Raw genomic sequence first — 22,523 nt, 5'->3', positions numbered from 1 at the left:
TTATGATTACAATCCAACATAGATACACAGCATTTGTAATGTTTATATATTTTAACTTATAAGCTGTCTAAATATAAAAACAAACAGACCAGTACCAGTCAATCAGAATGAGTATTTTCTGCAAACTGATCTTATCAGTAGCTTTAGTTACTCCTATCATTGCAAGTGCATTTATTTTCATTTTCCCTGGTGTGACTACGGAATCCTGCTAGTATCTTAACCCCAAACTAAACATCCTGCTACCTGCTGTACCATCATGTCAGCAATAAAAACACTAAAAGTACACTGAGATTTCATGTCTCAAGAGCAGATACAACAGATGAGACAAGAACATTAATAATTAACATTGAGACATGCTCATACACAAAGAGATTCCTGGATCAATACACCAATCAGATACAGGATATAAGCAAAATCGTGTACACATGATGTCACATTGTGTATCTACATCTGCAGACAACATACCTGGAACCCGTGCTTCCCTCTCCACCATGTAGTATCCTCTTTAGGAGGCATGTCGATCACGGATACAATGTCTCCAACCTGAAAGAGATGAACAAGAGCCGTTTGTGTCGGTACTAATGGCTTCAAAGGAATTAGAGTGGTCTGGGCAATCATATCTATAGACAGGTTTTTATTTCAGCTTCACTACATTTGAATAAGCTTGCACTCATATTGTCTTCATGCGCACCTCAAACGACAGCTCATCGGCTGCCTGGGCGATGTATCGCTTAATGACATGGGCAGCTGCGATGGCTGGGACATTGATGGAGGACTCTTCGTGCACCAGCAGACGATTCCCTTTGTTGTCAACCTGAAGGAAAACAGGATATGTCAGCTCATTAGAAATGTGGAAGTTGGCTTTGCTGCAAAATTCAAGGCTCTTTAACGGAAAGGTAATAAATCCTCCTAAAAAGATTTCATTGATAGTGCCCATTTAACACTGTGCAGCAGGTCTAACTCTTCCACTGATATGAGCAGAGCAGTGAGATAGTGTCAGTGTAATACCTCCATCCATGTAAGAACTGGCCCACAGTTTATCTTGTTATCAGCAATTGCTGAGAGACGGGAAAGGTAAGCCATCAGCATCTGGGAAACTGCCTGTTGAGCGAGAAAAAATGGAAACACACAAAAGTGCTATATTATTTACATGTACAAAATGAGTCTGATATCAATAAAGAAAAAAGATCAAGGTGCTAATACCAATTTAAATGCAAAAGATTGTATTAATGGGGAAGGTACACAAGTTCTAGTGACATTCTTTTAAAATTCTAATAGCCCTTTGTAACTTCTTGCTTTTCTTACTATTTTTCTGTTGGGAGAAACATATTCTGTTATTGACATCTTATCTAAAACAAGCCACACGAATCAACAACATAGTTGGGAATACCTTCACCACCACCACCAAGTCTAGTCCTTCTTGTAGCTATTTACTATGCCAAAAACCTTTACAATATACTTCTCACATGAGGAACGCTATTGGGGGAAAAAATAATGATTCAGACATGTGTCTGTGTCACTTGTTGTGAACTAGACACTGTTTGTATCGATTCCAAAGTGTTGGGTAATCATTTCATCTGCTGTTTACAATGTTAATTCAGATAAAACCTACAAACATCCAAACACATGTTATTGAGATACAGCACTCATGATTGTCTCAGGCAAAAGGTTGGACAGCCCAAAAACATGAGATAATTGGGTGCAACCTTTCATGAACAAGATACCAGTATAGTATGATCCTCTCTGTTTAATGAGAGGTTTTTAGACTGGCAATAATGGTAATAGTAACCACACTTTGTTTCCCACTTCCTGATCGTGCTTTTAAAAACAAAATAATAATTAGCCCCATGTGTGTTTATATGGGGTTTAACAATGTGTCGGTGTTTTGTGAGCATTTATACATGTTGGTGAGAGTCAGGGTGATTGGAATGGGGATTGACTGTGTTTGCTTCACTATAATAGTGGCCCTAAAACCCCCAGCTCAATTCTAAATGATAAATTTGCTTCTATTAATATTCTATATTGCTTGGACATTGAGTCATATGGCAAAGGGTAGTGAGGTGGAGCCTTTTATCATTAATACAGCACACAATACTTTCTGACTAATAAATAGCTCATGTATTAACTTCCACAGCACTGTATATGACAAAAGCTTTCCTTTACAATTAGACTTGAAGGTCTGCAGGACTCCAGAAACAAGCTTCATTGCAACAAATCTCTCATAAACCTACATCTGTATAAAAGATACTCTTCAATATTCATGCTAATCATCTCATTGATCATTAACTAGCCAAGCAGATATATAGTGTAGTATAACTGCAATGTACTCGGGAACCAGTGTTTGCTTTCTCCACTGCTCCTACATTGGATTTCTCATTAAAATAGCAAAATTTTGTTTTAAGAAGCAAAAGTTGACTGTTAACACTTATCTTTGAATCAAGTTTCACCAGAAGAAGAAGAAGAAGAAGAAGAAGAAGAAGAAGAAGAAGAAGAAGAAGAAGAAGAAGAAGAAGAAGAAGAAGAAGAAGAAGTTATTAACCCAGACTCTTTGACCATTGAGCCACCACTACCCCATACAGGACCAACACAAAGTAACTGTATTTGATGTGCTTCATGGTGTTTCCTGGTAAATGGTGAAAGGCCAAAAACAAACAGATGAATTCCAAGATGTCCACAGACTGGGAAATCTGGCAGAAAGTGGTTGGTAAGGGCAGTCTTTCTCCAAGTGGGTTCATCTTTCCTGACACTGCAAAGCCAGCAATTACAACATGCAGTGTCTGGCTTAATGTATCTGCAAGCATATACTGTGCTAGACCTCATGTTCTTTGGTTGCTAGCTGTTGTGCCATAGGAGAATTTGCTACCTGAATGTGAACAAGCAAGGACACAACTGGGAGAATGCAGTAACATGACGAATACAGCACTGATGGGATATATGCTAGAAGGACCTCTTTCTAATTTCCACCCAAATGTCACACTGGCCCAGAAATCTGGCACCATCCAATAACACCAAGTCCAAATAAAGGCCAGAAGAAGAGCCTTTCAGTTAAAAGTTATTTTTAGTTCGACAGAGTGTTTCATTTTTTTTTTCAAAATTCATATTTATAATATATAAAATCCTATTTTTTCAAATTCATAAGTGGGGGTTAGGGTTAGGATTTTAGGGTTAGGGTTACATCGTATCCAATGTGACTGTCAACTGAGATGGGAAACAACTCTTTAGTTGAGGTTGAAAGATCTTTTTGGTTTGTTGCTTTGGTGAGTCTTATATAATCTGCATAGCTCCTGATTCAAGTGCTGCTTGTTGCTTTCTGCTCTCAGAGGAATCCCAGCTCTGTACTGCACACTTACACAGAAAATGAAAGGTTGCTTGCTGGTTTATTGGCTGCTAGTATGAAAGCCTGGTCAACTTTTTGCTTTTAACCTGTTTCTGTGGTGTAGCAGTGTCCTTTGCTTTGTGTTTTTAGTTATTTTGTACCATCTAAATTAAAAGAGCGCCTGATGCCACCATCCCTTCCACCAAATAGCTCAAGCTGAAACCGCTGACTACAAAATTCATCCAACATTCCTTATTAATATTTGTTGTGGGACTATCATTTTATATACAGTATATGCATATCGGATGCTTCAAACTAAGGGTCTTAGGTGCACAAGCTACTGAATCATCCACTCACACCAGCATGCATGATCTAATGTAATGCACTTAATAATATACAATACATTTCTAAATAAATTAGGGGCTCTCAAACATCTTGTACAACTTTAAGAATTAAATAAATATGTTATTGTGAAAACATCATCATTATGTTATAAATGTGTACTATCATATGTTGTCTATTGATTGCAGTCATAGAGATTTTAAACCTGACTTTTCCACCAACAGAGCACATTAGATTCTAACTGAAATTATTTAAAGGACTACTTGTTTTATGTTATTGTAGTTTAGATTAAACCCATTCGATTCATGTTTTAGGAAGATTTACCTGTTTTAGGAAGATTTAGCCTTGATATAACAGACTAAAATATCAGCTATGATGAGGAGCTTATGTAATGATGGAACAAAGCACCATACAGGAGTGTGTCCGCTTATCAATAAAGAAACAAAAAGCCTTCCATTACTGCTGACCAGTAATTGAACTGTATTAACACCACTACCACTCAGTCATTACAGCAGTTCCATTAAGTTGTGCCATAGCTTAAGTAAACAAATATAAAATATGAGGGGGAAAAATCCAATACAAACACTGTAGTAGAACATCTGAGTGTTTCTACAGCCATAACTACCAGATGCTATTAAAAACATGGACAGAGCACTGAAGGTGACTCAGAGTATTTCAAATAACTGACCATGACACTTTAGAAGCCAAGAACAGTTGTCAAAGCAGTACAGAGAGTAGGTAGTTGTGTCAAGTGCCTTACCTCTGCTCTCTCCCTCAAGCTGTCATATCGAGGCAGCTCTGGGAGCTGGGAAAAGCGCCGATCATAGATACACAGATGTAGGTGTTTGTCCAGGACACGAAAGTCTTCATAGCTGCGCCTCACCATCCAGCTTCGTCCCTGTGAAGTGATAAGAGAAGATCACTCAAGTAGTACACAAACTAGAACAACCATAACAACTGTCTGCCATCCTAGGTTTCCCCCACTGCAATAGCAACACACAGATTGGAGACATGATCAGGAAAAAAATACAGAATGATGGAGCTGGGCCTGGATCAAGAAACTCTTACTTGGAGTCAAGCCGAATGTCCAGGGAGCAGAGTGTGTTTTGGCTGTGTGTTTAATGTGTTGTGTGTGTGTAAGTGGTTAAGCTTAGGCATATAGAAAGACCTGGATCAGACCCAGCTCCACTTACTGGACTTTTCTAAGAATCATCTATGACCCTGACCAGAATATGGTGTTTACTAAAGATGCAAAAAAAGAACGTCTTACAAAGATGACAAAAAAAAACAAAAAAAAAACACTACAACTCATGTTCATTCTTTGATTATTAATTTGGATCAGTGTTCCATGTTTTCATTTTTGTTCCAAGTTTTCAGACAGTCCTGAACTTAATACTTTTGTCAAGCCTGTAAGACAATGTATGTAGGGAGGCAAACCTGAAACCTTTTCAATCTGTTAGGATATTGATAATTATTGTTAATGCATTTGAATAACCTTCCTTTATAACCCTAATAGGCATGAAAATCATTTGAAAATCCAGAAAACAGGAAAGAAAAAAATAGCAGACCATTTTCAAAATGCCTTAGACATCAATACGCACCATAAATGGTACTCTAACTCATTCTGAACAGCAAAAATTGAGATGAATAGTGGAGTTTTAAATCATCATAGGTTCTGCTTCAGTTACTGTTATCAGACTTCCTCTAAATCTTTCGCAAAAGCTTTGCTGACCTCCTCCACCTCCAGACCTCTATTAACTGTATGCTATTACGGGAGAAATCAAAGATTATAGCATTGTCTGTTCTGAGCATCCTTAAAAACATCCATTATAAAGCCAATGTAGCATATAAATAATGTATATGCAGATGAGATGCATATTCAGTACTGACATAGAAGCTGAAAATGACATAACCTATAAACTATTAACTTTGACTAACATTAGTACTGGGTGTCTAGATGAACAGCGGGATGTGAAATGGTCATCCTGCTTGTTGTGTTATGGTGGGATGTAACTTCTCTTCTTCCCCATTCCACACATGATGTGATGTGTCCTTTGTGAGACATCCATCATAGTGGCAGGTTTCTGGAGCCGGACTCTGAGTGTACCATAAAGCTGTCTATCCAGTACGCCAGCACACCCACAGAGCAGGCGCTGCCAAGAAAGCAGCTTTAACAACCCTCTCTCTGAGTTGTTTAGCTCACAACCTTCACGGCTACTTATTTCAAAACACACCACAACATGCTAATATTAGCTTCACAGAAACAAGTGGAAATTATAGATGAAATCAAAAACATGCTGAATCACCAAAATATCAGTCTATTTTTTTCAAAATTTCTCTGATATTCTGTTCATTTTTCTCCCTTCATTGTCCAACTCACAGAGCTCTAATCCAAGACAAAACCTCGGTGCCTTTGATATGGCTTTGAAAAATCCCTCTGAACTGCAGCCATGGCTGAGGAACTGGTGAAGACATTGGGAAAATAAACAAGGGAGTGCAGCCGGTGGTGTTTTATTCTTCTGCTCCCATTTGGTTTTGACTGGAACTACCATTGTTTGGGACTCCTTCTTTAAGCGAGTGTGGAACTAAAGCAACCTACAGTATGCATGTGTGTCTGCACTTTCCCTGGGATAATTTGACACCATTGTTATTTTTTGTCCTGGTTATTGCAGAAGGAGCAGGCTTGTGGATTGAGTACTCCTCTCATTTTTCCATATAATCAGTATGAGAGATGAAATTCAGGCAAGTGCATGAGCAGGTTTCTAGCAGCCTTCGCTCATTCACTGCTTTACTGTGATGTAGCTAAAAAACCTTTTTTACTTTGAGATATTTACTATGTTAACAGAATCATAACACACATAAGCACATTTCTGTTATCAGAGGTACATGATGAGAGAATGAGGAGATTCCTTCAGAAGAGGACACGAGACACAGAATGTCTCCTCAAACAGCCAACCTACACGATACAAAGCATCTGGAATTTTTGTACACTAGTACAAAGATGTACACATCTTATATACTATAGTCTGACGGACACTATGCACTTTAATTTGTCTGTTTGTCTGTCAGAAAACAAAGCATTAACACTATGACATAATGAGCTTTTTAGAGCAGGATATAGCCACAGGATTAAAAACAAGGCCAGTATTAGTAATTAGAGCTTTATCTGAAGCAGTGATTGCCAACTGACTGTGAGAAAAGAACTGTGGTTTGTCATCTGCCAAATCAAATGACGTTGTTTTCTGAAAAAATTGACCACATTTATCGACAGAATGGAAAAGATTCTATAGTGGTCTGTCTTGCATTAAAAATGTTTGTAAACCTGTTCGATTCAAGAATAAAACCATCAGCTCTTCTGTTTCACAAATACCTCATTTGTTCATTCGTTCGTTCGTTCGTTCGTTCATTCATCCAACATTCATCCATCTTCACGATCTGTTTTCACACTCTGTGTGATTCAGGTTTTTGGGAGGTGGAACAAAACCATAAAACGCAATAACTTGTGCTATGTGCAAACGGTTGCAGAGATACTAACTGCCAAGCAAAAGTCTAACTCTCTTACAGTCACTAGAGGTTTAGGGGTAGCATGTACATCCTTCTTCTGCTTATGCCACATCATAATAGAGCTCAACACATTTGGAAGAGAGCATTAACTGCCTTCTTCAACATTAATGGGCAAACAGATGCCAGTGATTGTTTTGTGTCACACCACAAGAAAGAGAGAGCACAGAAAATTATCCCTTGCACTCCCAACCATGAATTGGTGTGGAACTCATGGTCTCCTGATAAGGCAAATGCTTTCTGCTGTCCCACTCAGGAGCCACAGTAACCCAAATAACCGAGCTTGTATTCCTGACTGATTGACCATTTGAGAAGCAGCAGCGTGTGCTTTGATGCACCTGGCTGTCAAAAGACTGCAAAGAAAATCATCACCTCGTTTTGAAACTCCTGCTTATGATTTGTAATTAGCTACACATTCACTTGATTGCCAATTCAGGCATGAATTTCAAACCTTTACTGGATCATTTGTTTGGCAATCTCTTGTTTCCATGATCTCAGACTCATTTATCATTCTGTTTTCCCTGACAGTTTTCTTCTAACAGAATTGCACCATTGCTTCTAGAGTTACAGAGAACCCTTTACACTGGTTAAGCCAAGTTTCTGTGTTAATATCACTTCTACTCTCGAGTATCTCTTTGAGTCTTGTATTTCTCTTGGGCTCTGATGGGGGTTTTGTCACTTTTTTTTTTCCAAGAGCTTAAATTATGCAAAGATGCTTTGTGTGCTTTCTGTATAAAATATGAGAAATTAGAGGCTTTGTCACTGAAGCTGCAGGGGATATTATTTGTTTCTGGGTTATTTCCCTCTAAGGTATTGAGTAACAGTGACGGTAACAGTGTGTATTGTGTTACTTAGAGGAAAGTTCTATCCTGCTTCCTCATGCACAAGATTGAGTATTGCTGCTCCAAATAAGGAGAGAAAATATAAGCCACCCTTCCATGATAGCAGTAACTCTGCTACGAGTTGGGCCACAGCGCACCACTCCATCCACAGATACAGGATTTAGACTAATTCCTAGCACTATACATGTAGCTCAAGTAGCACTAATTTTAAAGGAGCTGGTCTTCCAGATGTTTGCATATGCAAACGGTGTTTATTGTATCATGAACAAGGCAGTCTGATCTTAAAAAGTGCAAAACGTGCTGCACCTGACAGTAGATGTGAACCAGGTACACCAGCTCTTTTGACTCCAGGCCATTCCGGCTGACTTCGCTCTGCTCTTCGGCGAGGCTCAGCTGAAAAACACACAAGGAAACACGGATGTAAATAAGAAAGTCAGGTGTATACTGTTAAATTGAAGGCACATTAACATTAGCAGTTTTACATCATCTGGGCCTTCACTAAGGCTCCATTCACAGCAGTTTATTTAGGTGCTATAGCTGAGGAGGCACTGGATTTGTCACCAGCTGAGCATTTTTCCTACATACTATGAATAATAGATGAAGATAAATGGGATTAGTGCAGCAGTGTGTTAAACTGGCAGAGAGGGAGATTGCTGCTATTCTACTGAGATGACACCTTTAAGTGCACACAAATCAAATCACCTGAGTGTTTTTTTCATAAAGAAATGCCACCATGTGTAGGTACGTGCCTTAGTGTATGAACCTAATTCACAAATAAAACAAATAGAAAGCTACATTCCCTAATTAAAGACATTGTAAAGACAGTACGTAATTGGGAGTAAACTAGCACCCGCCGATTCCTACATACCACATCCCTTTCTTCCTGTCACTTGCTGATGTGATGAGATTCGAAAGCAGAAACGCATCTAATTAATGGTCAGTTACAGAAATCACATTAAGCTTGATAGTCCAGTTCTCAATGTGCACAGTAAGCTTGTGTCAACTGATGATGGTATTGAGTGCCTATACAAGTGAATGCCAGAATAAACATTGGGCTTTACAGGTGACAAATTGCTCTCTGTACTGCGTAACTCTCTCAAATTCCTGTACAAAATTTCAGAATTATGGCTTAGCAAAGCTTTATAGCGGGTGAAAAAAATCCCTCTGTCTCCTGCATGTAAAAGAAATGCCAGGGCTTAGAGAGTGAGGAGTTCAGTAAGGATCTAAAACATTTGACCATCTTCTCAAAATATAAACAAACACAAGCATGACAAATTAAACGACATGAACATGTGTTAGTAAGGTGCAGTGCCACCAAAAACAACCCAAACTGTTTCAATTCCGCTTGGGACCAATTCTACACATCCCTGAAACTATACTGGAGAACTAATCATTGTTCATCAAGCCAAAACACATTGCTCTAAAAATTTCCCAAATGTTCCAGCTGGGTTGAGAAAGCCATTGCCTTCCATATGATTTACACAATTTCAAAAACGTTTATTATTTTAAGAAACACTTTTATGCATTGGAACAAATTATATACATGGTTACTGGAGTTTTTAGGTTCTTATTGTTTTGTGAGTGAGAGACATCTCTGCCTGCTGTGAATAATTCTATGATTGACACATCATTACTACTGAGCCTCAGATGGCTGTGTTGACAATAAAAGATTGGGAAGCACCTCAGAAAAAAGCATGCATTTATGTGAAACTCGCACACAAAACACACACACACACACACACACACACACACACACACACACACACACACACACACACACACACTCCATTATGTTCTGCTACTCTACAAACAATGATGCCTTTCTAAATCAGCCTCAACATCAATAAACAAATAGCGATCTCTGGTATCTGGCTTTGTGTCATCTGGCTTGGTGAGGCATTTAGCAGCAGCCTTTTTTTATATATATATATTCCACAAGACACATTTGCAATTATTTATTTCAGTTAACACATTGACAGAAGCTTTGGCAAGTGTCTAAAGCTCAAGCTCAAATTGAATCTCTACACTCACAAACGATGAGCTCATTTGAACCTTGCTTAACAATGTGATCTGTGCATGAATATTAATACTCGGGTAATGAATGATCCAATCTCACGCTTGTGCTCACACTCACTATTTATATGCAGTTCCATCGCCTGTTATGATTGGATCCCATTTCCCATTTACATAGTGTAATTGTGTGTGTGTGTGTGTGTGTGTGTGTGTGTGTGTGTGTGTGTGTTGGGGGGTGGTCTGGGGTGGGGAAGGGGGCATCAACTAACTGAATGTCTTGTTTGATTTTCTTCTGGTTCTTATGTCACTACCATGAACACATTTACTTTTGTTGGCCTACACAGTGTACAGCAGCTGGACTGACCCAGTTACATTACAAGTCATGAGTAAAGGAGTTTTAACACCTTCAGAAACAAGATATAAACTCCCATTACATACCATCCTGCTTTAATTCCTGTAACCTGAATTATAACTTGGGACAAAGAATACCAAATCTTTATTAAGGTGTTGTTTTAAGGTCAGAAAAGTACACAGTGTGAGTTCTGAAACACAGAGTCAATGAAACCTGACTGCTCAGAGAAACATAAATACAGCAGGCTGTAAATTCTGAGATAAACCATCCTTGAGTAATACTTATTTATTTAAGCATGGAGAAGCTTGAGTGGGATTGTTTATTTGAATTGAATCTACATAAATCTATTAAAACCTACAGGCATTTACAGAGCATAACAAAGACAATCAGCTCCTCATACTACAAAATCAGCTTCTTTTACTACAAAATCAGCTCCCCATACTACAAAATCAGCTAGATTTTTTCACTTCTTTCTGTCTTTTTCTTGCATGATCTTTCATTTGTTCTCTCACATTTTCCACATTTTGCAGGATGCATGGTTTGTTTGTTTGCTTCTTTATATCTTTTTTCTTTCCTTCTTTCACATTTTTCTTATTTTTTCTTCTCCATCCATGCATGTTTTCTTTCTTTTCAGGTAAAATAGTTTGTTACTCTGGTGTGCACAATGGAAGGGTGGGCTACTGGCATATTCATGGGAAAATGAGGCTGAACAGTTAAAGAAGAGATCACAGACGGCGTGGCAGAGAATGTGAGGTTGTGGTTTTCACCCGGCTCATTAGTAAAGCTGCACTTTTGTCCAGCTGAGCTGCAGTAATCATCACACTGCTTATGAGAAAGAGAGACTCTTCCAAAAACTCTAGGCAATGAGAGAGAATGACCTATTTCTCCAGAACAGCTTGATACAGCCGCTGCTAAACCACAGAGCACTAACACACTCACTACAGACAGAGCACGGAAAAACGTCCCTCTGAGAGTGCCAGGACCATGAACCTATCCTGGCTCTTAGGTGCTGAGTCGAAATAAAAATACTTTCCTTATGACCACAAGATTTTTTTTTTTATAGGTAATGCTAGTAAATAAGACCAAAAATATTGTACTTTTGTATAGCTTTGGAAAATCATTAAACGCCTTTATTCCACTGTGAATGCATTCCGGCCGAAAGTAAGAAGCATTTTAATAGTTACTTTAATATTCTGGGCAACAATGTTAGCACATTAATATGCCTGGGTAATAATTTGATCAATTGTCCAACCTTCTCACATGATATCATCAGATGGACTATTCTATGGTTATGGACTTTGCAGGACAGACAGGAAAACTTCAAATGAACAGATATAAATGAGGTGAAAGCATGCACAGAGCCCCTTGCAGAAAACAGCTGGAGTATAGATCTTAAAGTTAACAGCAGACGCAAAGCTCATTGATTAGCTCCCTTGGTGAGAAATGTGAGCCAAACATCTGTATCCTTTAGGTAGGAGGTGCAGAACAGACTATAAGTGAAAGGTGAACAAATCAGGAGCAGTAAGAGGAGTGAATAAATAAGGGAAAGCAAAAACAGACAGAGGAGGGACTCACATAGTAGCAGCGTCCTGTCTGCACCGGTTAAGATGGTTAAGCCAGTCTTTTGTTCCTCCTTAATGCTTCCTCCCCCTCAGCCCGCCTTCCATCTCCATCACTCAGCGGGAGCGTGGTTTGTGGGAGACACACACTTGCCGTTCCGCTCACTAGATAACGGTGGTGCTGCCTCTCTAGTGCTCTGTCCTGACACGATAGTAAGACTTCGCTCCTCCCACTGACGCATTCATACAAATGCATGCAGCAGAATGATGACCGGGCTGCTTTTAATGGATTCTGCAAGATTGCTGTGGTTTGTAAGCTCCGCTGTTTTGTTTTTCTAATCAGCCTCCTGATGCACCACAGTGTCACTCCAAGTCCTGTTTCTTCAGCATGGGAGGAAACCACATGCCAGAGGTACGATGAACAGAGAATGATGAATAAGAGCAGTTCTGCTCTGTGTACCAATCTGGAATATCCTTTCAGCAGCACATGCTGTAAATCCCTCCTGCCTTCGACTCTGTGCACCCTCCTCCCCTACACACTCTCATTGGTACAGTCCGTGGGACAAAGCAGTGAACTAGTACACCAAAAGGCAACGCTGGAAGGAGGGGGATGCCCTTGCAACGGCCCAGACTGCATCTCCAGCACGTGCCCTTATGTGCTATTTTCCCCCTCTGGGATTAGTGCGAGTCAGACGTCAGGAACACAGTGACAGAGACAAATGCTTGGATAAGGCATGAGACAATAGGAGCTTGGGCAGGCAAAAAAAGTGAAAACAATATCATCAAGTGCAGAAATCCTCCAGATTACTCATTAACAAATCCATGCTGTTTTCCATTTGTTTTGCTTTTTTAAACCTGGCTGTATGAGATCGATCCAGCTGGCTGTGTGGACATCTCCAAGCTAATCATGCAATTCCAAAGCAGGACAGTCGATCTTCTCCAGAGCGCATATGGTTTTAGATGAGAGGTGAACTTGAGGCAATGGCTGTGATAGGAGTGTTAAAACACACAGGCTATGGATGAATAAAATTCGCCACAGCTGCAATGGCATGCCATCACATCTGAGGACAATTATATAGACTTTCCTGGAGGAGCCTCAAGACACAGAGCAGCCACACAGAAGAAGAGAAGGAGCCAAGAAACTGGCGCACAAGTGAGAAATCTCTCCTAAGAAACTGTGGGGAATAAAATAAATGGTCGTGTCCATGTTGTGGAATCAGAAATATACTGTGATTTCAGTAATGCAAGCCAAAGGGAGTTAAAAAAAACAACAACAAAAGGCAAAGATGATCTCGAAATTGACCTGACCTTTCCACAGTCAAGTTCATATGACACACAGTTTGCAAGGAAAAGAATGATCGAATACAGAGCTTTTATTGTAGTCCCTGAAGAACACAGAAATTACACTATGTAATGATTATTGCTGAAATATCAGAATTAACTCACTAAAATATCCAGATCACTTTTCCCCTCATAGAAAAATTGAGTGTGGTGCATGTTGTAGGGTTGAGTCTCTGCCTCAAATAACACATTGGACAAACATAAAATACAGGCTATAATTATAAAATACAGGTTACATTACAGGAGGTTACATTTAAACCCATGTAAAGTATGCCACATCGATGCCGTAGCCCTCCCTCGCCAGGAGCCCAGTGTGGGAGGGATGGTACATTCTCTGTCCTAAAAAAAAGTCAAAGAAAGGTTACATATCTGAGTACTGAATCTACATAAGAGATGAAGCCCCTTATGTTGTATAGCCATGTTATATTTATTTCATTAACCAGGTGCAGAAAACATTTGTACTAAAATTCACCAGCATGTAAATATATTAAAACCCTTCCAAAAAAAAGTCACTCACAGGATGTGGCTGTTGCTTTTAGTCTGATGACTTTTCAAGAAGTGGTGTCTAACCCTGAAAGAGCACCTTGCAATTCCTAAATATCATCAAAGCAAATAAGATTAATGGTGCTGCACAAATGTCCTGTTTCTTTTGGTCCTATGTGAGAGGAAGTAATAATGCTAGTAATAAAGTAGGCCACGTCTCATCTGTCTGAAGGTTTTCACCGGCTTAATAAAAAACCTGACGCCCTGCTCTACAGATCCTGCTCAGCAGCTAGCACACATGCAGCATCGCTTTATTATTAGCAGTGTAGCCCAGTTTCAAACTTCAAAATAAACAGGACCCTTTATTCCACATTATATATTTTCACACTCTGTTGAAATAAGGGGGCCAAGCTAGTGTCAGGTGCTTTCAATGCGACACATTTAGAGTTACACAATATATGCATGGCAAAGATGGATGTACTAATGCAGCCAAGCAGAGAGTGGAGGTTAAATGTGGTGGAAAGTAGAAGAGGCTGTGCACAAGCAAAGAGGAGCGCAAAAAAGGGTCTAAAAAGGCATGTGTTACAGGTATAGAGTACACTTATATCCATTAGCAGCTAGAAAACCATTCAAGTGATTTTTCGTGGGAAAAAAAAAAAGGGTTTTAGCAATTTGAAACATTTGCAGACAAAGACTACATGCATCAGCGAAATATTCTGTATACAGACAATACTTGTTTCTATTACTTATTATTAACCAATACATTCCCATAAATAACCCACATTCTGTAGGCCTCCTGACTATCACATCCAAAAATCATAGCACATTTAGTCCTTCTGCAGTTCTAATATCTTCTACTTTTCTAGGAAGGCTTTCCAATAGATTTTGAAGCGTGGTTGTGGGGATTTGTGCTCACTCGGCCAGAAGATGAGGAAACCTCAAGCTCTTCCAATCCAACTCTGGAAACCATATCTTCAGGAAGCTCACCTTGTGCACATAGGCACAGTCATGCTGTAACATGCTTGGGCTGCTTAGATGAAGTGAAATGAAATCTTTATTTTACCGCACACAAAGACTTTGTGCACAATTGTGTGCTCCCAACTATTTGTTGGGAAAGTTTGGGGAAGAAACACATACAGATACAAATGCATGTCGTATCACAGTAGGATGTTGTTTTTAACAGCAAATGTTACAAAAGACTTCGACATTTTCTGTATAGCAACAAACCATGAAAACAGTTTTGCCAAATGTTGTGAGAAAAAGTAATGGAAATGTTTTTGACAGGAAAAACCTTGAAATTAGGCATCAGTTTTGTGTTGTGTGGCATTATTTATTCTACAGTAAAACAGAAGCCATACACCAGCGTTGAGGTAAAAAAAAAACTTTGCTTCCACTTTCCATCACAAAGCTGATCTTTAACAAATGACCCGATTCTAAAGTAACTAGAGTTATTAGCTTAGCACTTAGAGACAGACGAGTTATTACAACTTCATAATGTATTATCTATAGGCTCCAGTTTTTCATTACAGAACAGTGCTAAATGTGAAATATATAGATGATTTCTTGAATTTGACTGGTCATAGTTTAATTCATCACATCAAGACAACTCACAGGTTAATATTAATGTACTCCTTCTAATATGTCTAATATATAATTTCTATACTGCTAATTTGAATGAAAATGAACAGATTAATACTAGTTATTTAATTTAAAAAAATCTACTTGCAGAAAATAGGTCAGACTAAATGCATGCAAGGCAATATTATGACACTGTATTTTACACATGTAATTTCACGTAATACTCTCAAGCTCTCTCACGTGCAAGAAAATGGGATGAAAGTTTGCCTGTTGGAACATTAGAAGTCATAATATTTAAATGCAGTCAAGTACTGTATTCTAGGGTAATTGAAATGGAAACGCTTTGGAATAGCCATAGGCTGGGTGAATCTCTCACACTGAATGGGGGTGGTGATGGATACGAGCAGTGATTACTCACCCATCTACTGGTGGGGGTTTAAAAGCTCTGAAAAGAAATTGATATTAACTGGAAAATGGAGGTTAAAATCACAGACATAATTAGAACAAGATATATTCCCTAATATTCCATACTTTGCACAGACTGCTTAGAATTCAAATATTTACTTAGCTCTAACACTGACTGTGCCCAGCGTGCAGCTTTACAGAACGCTGATGTACACAGAAACACACAGTAGAAAAGCTCTGCAGCTTGAAACCCCTCCCCCAGCCATTTGTGTTCTCCATCAGAAAAGTACTCCACTACACCAGCTGAGACACCGTGTCATTACGGCGTGTACACAGAGTGCACGTGCTCAGTGTACACATGCGCAGGCAAGCGTGGCCACTGCAGCATTTCTGAGATGCTCAGACTGAGTGAAAGCTGGCAGCTCACGATCAAGCAGTTCTTACAGGGTCTGGGCTCTAAGGATGCTGACGCTACAACAGCACTCCCAAAGGACTCCAGAAGAAAACTCAGTCCAAGCGCACTAATATCGAACTCGATTATACAGAGCAGGATAAAACCTAAACCAGAATTCAGTTAGCACTGAACACAATCACTGCACAGTAAAATGTGTGCTGGCTATTAAAAGGTTTGATGGAAAGCAGCTCATAAATGTGTTTCATTCTGAAACAGGAATTCACAATACCCAGATGCATTAAAGATACCAACACACGTTATACTTCATTTATACTACAGAAGAACTTCTCAGTAGCTGGTAAACATCACCAGCCCTGCACACTCTCCCTGTGCCCAAGAATGAGGTAGATGAATTTGGGCATTTTAGTCATCTTTGGAGCTCTATTTCCAGAGCCCTTTCCAGGTAATGTACCTCTTGTGCTGTACATTATGTTTCACTTTAACTATATTTGGGAGAATATGAATTTATTTTTAAGCCATAGTACATTTTATTCCTTAAAATTTTTTCATGCAGTTAATTTTATACAGAAAGAAACCTTTTTTCTTCCTTCAAATTTTGTTCAAAATATCCTTAGAATCAAATTGAATACAGTTACAGCATCATAAATCCAATAAAAAAACATGCCTAGAATTATAATAGTATTGTTGCACCCCTTCTTCTTCTTTCGGCTTTTCCCTTCAGGGGTCGCCGCAGCGAATCATCTCTCTCCACCCATCCCTATCTTCTGCATCCTCAACACTTGCACCCACTAGATTGTTGCACTCCTACTTGGAGTTATTATTATTATTATTATTATTATTTTTAGATTGTACGCCTGACAGAATGTGTACAAATCAGTAACGTAAATGTAAGAACAGTGGGGAAACTGAGCAAATACAGAGCAGTGCAGCATGACACTATCAGAACGCTGCTAAAATCATGTTAAGCAAAACTAAACACATAGCCAAACTTGAATAAAATCTTTCATGGCTGATGCAAGTGTAGACAATTCTTAGCCAAAGACTTGCTGCATTTTGTTCAAGGGCATAAAGGCAATATGCTTCCACAAAGACTTCATTATAGTAGGTCATACAGAAGCCTCCCCTCCTGTATGCTCACACAATCATTACTCTGTATTACTCATCATGCTTTGTGGTTAATATACATTAGTTAAAACACATTAGCTTAATTAATTTGAGAGAACCAAAACAAGAGCAAGCCCAACAGAGCCAGTTTATGAACGGATAATTGGTCCACTCTTGTTATAACGATAATAGAGTGCTACGAATCCACCTGGCCATGGCAAACTATATCATAAGGTAAGTTTTAATTTCAAATTATATAACGCCAATTATGAGAGCCATCAAAACTGTTCTGTGTTATAAAAACGTAATTGTAATTGTAAACGTAAAAGTAATTGTTCCCATAACACTAAGATACAATAAGTTTGTGATGTCCTGTATTTTGATACTGATATATCCCCAGTTTAACAACTAAAAAAAAAGAATGTTCAATGTTATTCTGTTATATCATCAAGGGATTTAAAAAGACAACAAACTGCAAACAGTTTTGTTTTTCTTCATTCTGAGCGGTTTTATTGCATCTGGGACAGTGCTTGGGCACTTGCATACAAATGTACTGTTCTAATCCGATATAAACCATCATGGTCTACGGTTTACACAGCAGAAATCAGATGATAATTGTACTGGTGGATAGGTCCTGTGAAATTGTTCAAATCTGAGCAAGGAAGAATGCAATATATCCAGCAGCTGAAAAGCCAAATGACAGCATAAGCAATCACCAGAGTAAAAAAGCAGCACAGGTTAGCTTTATTTTGGATCTTCGTGAGACAGAATAATAAAGGCAATCAGTCAACTAAAGGCAGAACTCAACCAAATATTTCCTCTGCCTCATAAATCTGGGCAGCGCCATTAACAGTGCAGAAGCCGTATCCGTTTCCAACAGCCTGCCCAAGACTAGCAGATGGTGCAGATCAACACATTAATACTGGCCTGAAAATAAACAGCTGACCATTCCAAGCTGAGAGGAGACACCGGGCTTCCCTGTCCTGCAGTGAGGACGGACAGAGGCTGGGCGAATGGGATGAATTTTCATCCAGTATCTTTTTCCCCAGGTTGACTGGCCTTCTTCAGTGGAGTGGCACACTGGCATGATGCTGCTAAGTGGCCCCACTTGAGGCAGCACTACAACTCTAACATCAAACTGATGTGTGTGGGGTTGACAGTAGACATACTGACCCCTGGGGTGGAGGAGGCTTCTCTCTGCCTCTTCTCTTCAGGCTGTCTAATATCTTAAAGGGCCCACATGCCGTCTACTACGGATGAGAGGTGAAAGTGGTTGACTCTCTTAACACATATAAAAGATGTGGAGAGACCGATTTAGAAAGGGAAAGGGAGATGGATACAGTGACAACTACAGATCTGAGAAGACTGAGGCAAGTTTTTTTGGGCTGTTACACACACACACACACACACACACACACACACACACACACACACACACACACACACACACACACACACACACACACACACACACACACACACACACACAAGCAAGCTGGCATGGACACTAAAACCAGTATATAAAAGGAGTAAGAAAGCCCTCCACTGCCAAGACGAACAACTTAGCAACCTAGCAAATTTTGAAAATAGCACCCTGGTCTCAGTAAATACACTGCAGGGTAGAAGTATTTATAAATATTCCAATATTTTTTAAAAAAGAAACTGCAATCTAACACAGTGTGACCACTATACTCTATGGTCAAAAGTATGTGGACCCCTGCCTCCTCACACTATTAGTATCCAGATCTCACTATTGCTCTTTTGGCTGAATGGACGCTGACCCTACAGTCGTTCTCCAAAATCTAGTGGAAAGCCTTCCTAAAAGAGTGGAGGTTATTATAACAGTAAACTTAAATTTGACCAACTGCAAAAATATTAAAGTGAAATAAAACAAAAAAGGATTCAAGCTTAGGAACAGACGAAACAAATCTCTGGCGAGAACTAGCAAAATATAAAAGAGTAAAAATGCACAAAGCATATTCTGACTGAGTGCATATACTGTTATATTAAACTACAGCAACATTAATAGAGCAAAAAATTAAGACTGTAGAGACTGTAGCACTACAAAGATGTTTTTATAATGCACCAGACATGACAAAGAGATATACTGATTCATTTTGTCTGAGCAGCCTAATTGGTCTTGTATCACACTGTGGTGTCTATATTGTATACACTGTAATGTTAAAAGTATAGATGTAGGAGCATCCACATGGAGGTGAGGCTGTGGAGTAAACTATGTGTTATTGAGGTGTGCGTCCATGTGCCAGAGCTGGAGTGCCATTTGAGATGGGAGTGAAATGGGGTCAGGAACAGCACGTGGCCCAGTAACAGCACAGTCAGAGTCACTGTAAAACCCTCACAGCAACTGGATCCTTTCGCTCACTCACTCAGCAGGCCAGCAGGGGAATCCATGGAAACTATTTCCTTTGGTTTAACAGTCAATGAGGCCTTAGAACACACAATCCAAGGGGGGTAAACACACACCCTGCTACAGCCTGTCTATTTTCTGCAATTTGCAATTTCAGGCTTGGCTGTAACTAAATCTGAGTAGCGCTTTAGTCTTTGACTCATTGTGGTTCCTGTGCAGTGCCAGGTACCACGCCGCACGCTCCCAGTGACGGCTCCAGGAAGATCTGCAGCACAAGTCTTTCATTGTGCGCAATGGCAAAGCCAGGGACAATAAACCTCCCCACGTCCAGTGTCCATTGATATGTGAAATGCTAAGCAAGCTCCAGAGTGCGCACACAGCGCAGAGTGCACTTTTTTCGAAGGAGCGGAAATTCAATCCTAATCCGAGAATGCATGGTCACGAGAAAAGCTTTCCGCTCAGAGCTTTTCAGCTGGGATTTGGGGTAGAATCTTGTTTTAGAGTTCATTAAAAGTATTTCAGCATACACTGCCTGAACAGGTCAAAGTAGTTATGAAAATGTCCACTGATGTAGCATTTAGTGGAAGATGAAGACAGATTTGAGTGCTAATACCCAAATAGGCATTTAAATCTAGGATCTAAGAGACTTCAATGATAACATATTCACTTTATTCATACAGTTCACTAAGCTAAGTGTGTTGTGCACAGTGTGAACGCCACTGGCTGATTCTTAGCCCAAAATAACACAATAACGTTTGGCTAAAGCCTGTAATTACAAGCCATTCATAAACCATTGTGAGAGGAATGACATGCAGTGTGTGAACAGAAATGCATAGCAGCAAACAGTTACCCATGCTAAAAGTGCATGATGCACAGCAAAGCATTTGTTCTCGAATCTGGAGTGTGTTTTTTTGTAAACCAAGATTTTAGATGACTATTAAGCAGCAAAGGGAAGGATTTACGTCATGTTCTGTCAATGTGATACCCTGCTGCTGTTGTTGCCCACTGGCAAGAGCAATCAGTTACTGCCCTCTACTGGAGGAGCACACTCACGCCTTGTGTATTTGAATCCAGTTTTATCATCATCAGGAGACATCTGTGCATGTAAATAGAATCACACATTTACTGCTCTGCACGTTTGTGTCTTAAACAGTAACTTCTCTAAGCCCCAATACCACCATGCCTTCTTTGCTGGGTAAAAAATGTGAAAAATCCCAGACTTAGTAGATTTATGGACTCTAGTCATGTCAGGAAACTTGTCTAAAGTTTCTTTTAGAGAAAAATAATGTAGAAAATAATCTCCAGGGTGACCCCAAAACAGGGAGCAGCGTAAACAACAATGTATAAAATACGCCTCTGCTTGCTTCAGACTCTCCTCCTCTTTTGTTATGAGCCGACGAGTCCAAAGACACGACTACAGGTGAACTTCAGACCCCCTGCATATCAGGTCTCCAGGTTTATTTGCAGATTTGCATTCTAGACGAATAGGAGCCACACCTAATGGTCATCTAAAGACCAAGATCAACTGATTAAAAACATGTGGATTCAGAAGAGGCTCACGCCGGCTGGAACACATCCCTGCAGCCACGCCGGCCTTTTTAATGGAGCAGCAAAGACCCTTGTCCAATTTCATTAAGGTTTAACCACAATGTGATAAAAAAGATCCTGACTATCAGAAACCAAACATGCTCAGGAGACACACAGTGGAGTTCACAAGTAACAAACTGATTCTATGCATATGCAAATGTGCATCATTTTATGAATCGCAAGGCAATTAATAAATCTGCAAATGTGTTTTAAGAGGAAAATTGTCATATGCAATCCTGCAGCATTTACAATACTTAGGATGCAATTACAAATTGTAGTTTATAATGAAACAAAATAAATCCCCGGCAGCAACGGCAAAGCACACAAACAGTACATCAGTGTTTACCCTAAAATATGGTTCTAAAGAGAGGATTGAGGACTGTGGTCTGGATGTGAACCAACCATTTAAAGAATACTGTAGCATAATATATCAACATGTAAAGAAAAAAAATGGTTTCATGGCTTCAGTAGCAGATCCATTGTTGTGGCTTTATAAAAAATACAATTTTTAAAGATGAATTAACTGTGAGAATCTAAATATAACCACTCTGAGATGTTTAATTTACAGCCACACTCTAATCACTAATAGTTAGACATTAAACTGCAGTTAAACACCTCTGATTGATGTTCTCTTACTGATACATGATGCATGAACTACAAATGAAATTTATGTTACAAGTCATTAAAAAATATTTGTTCTTTCTAACATTTTTCATTGAAGTCACATGTGTACAACATAAGCAGGTAGAAACTAAAACGTTGGTGTTTAGGCATCCATACTATTTGTTCGGAGTTTCTTTGTTCAGGATTAGTATTCTGAGCAGAAAGCCCCCGCTTCGTTCCCACCCGGAGCTTCCCCATCTATTATCTGTTACGGTGTGTACTTCATTATCAGCTTTAATCCGTAACACAAGAGCCCACAGACCACAGGGTCCTCCTTCTTACTATACTTATGTCTCCATGCAACAAGACCCCTTTCACAAACTACCAAATCCTTTTAGTCCTTTTCTATACACCAATGCTACAGGCTATAATAAGAGAAATGTAAAATGAGCAGGATTTGGGAATAGGAATTGTAAAACGCTGAAAGTGAAGAGTGCTATTCGAGTGAATCCTGAAGGACTGAGAGCTTGTAAAGACATTTACAAGACTATTCTCAGCCTGACTAAAAAGGGAACAGTAAACACTGCTGAATGAAGAAAATGAATAAAGCAAATAAAGCACATTTATCAGATTAATCAAGGCACATTAAAATGC

The 22,523-nt window shown here is 39.3% G+C and overlaps 1 protein-coding gene across 11 annotated transcripts in view; it reads right to left on the bottom strand.

Annotated features, from left to right (window-relative positions):
* Positions 1–22,523, bottom strand: part of arhgap32b (Rho GTPase activating protein 32b) — a 94,901-nt gene that overhangs the window by 24,673 nt on the left and 47,705 nt on the right. For 9 of the 11 annotated variants that reach the window (XM_047805306.1, XM_047805307.1, XM_047805309.1 and 6 more), the window contains 5 exons: positions 8,368–8,454; positions 4,419–4,556; positions 1,009–1,101; positions 692–814; positions 466–543 (listed from right to left, as the gene is read on the bottom strand). In XM_047805306.1, coding sequence (XP_047661262.1) covers positions 466–543; positions 692–814; positions 1,009–1,101; positions 4,419–4,556; positions 8,368–8,454 — 519 coding nt within the window. Of the gene's footprint in view, positions 1–465; positions 544–691; positions 815–1,008; positions 1,102–4,418; positions 4,557–8,367; positions 8,455–12,001; positions 12,187–22,523 lie in introns of those variants that run through there. The other 2 variants (XM_047805314.1, XM_047805311.1) reach the window with 2 other exon arrangements.

This window comes from Tachysurus fulvidraco, chromosome 21 (assembly GCF_022655615.1).
Source record: "Tachysurus fulvidraco isolate hzauxx_2018 chromosome 21, HZAU_PFXX_2.0, whole genome shotgun sequence".
NCBI lineage: Eukaryota > Metazoa > Chordata > Actinopteri > Siluriformes > Bagridae > Tachysurus > Tachysurus fulvidraco.
This window is presented reverse-complemented; position numbering and strand designations above follow the sequence as displayed.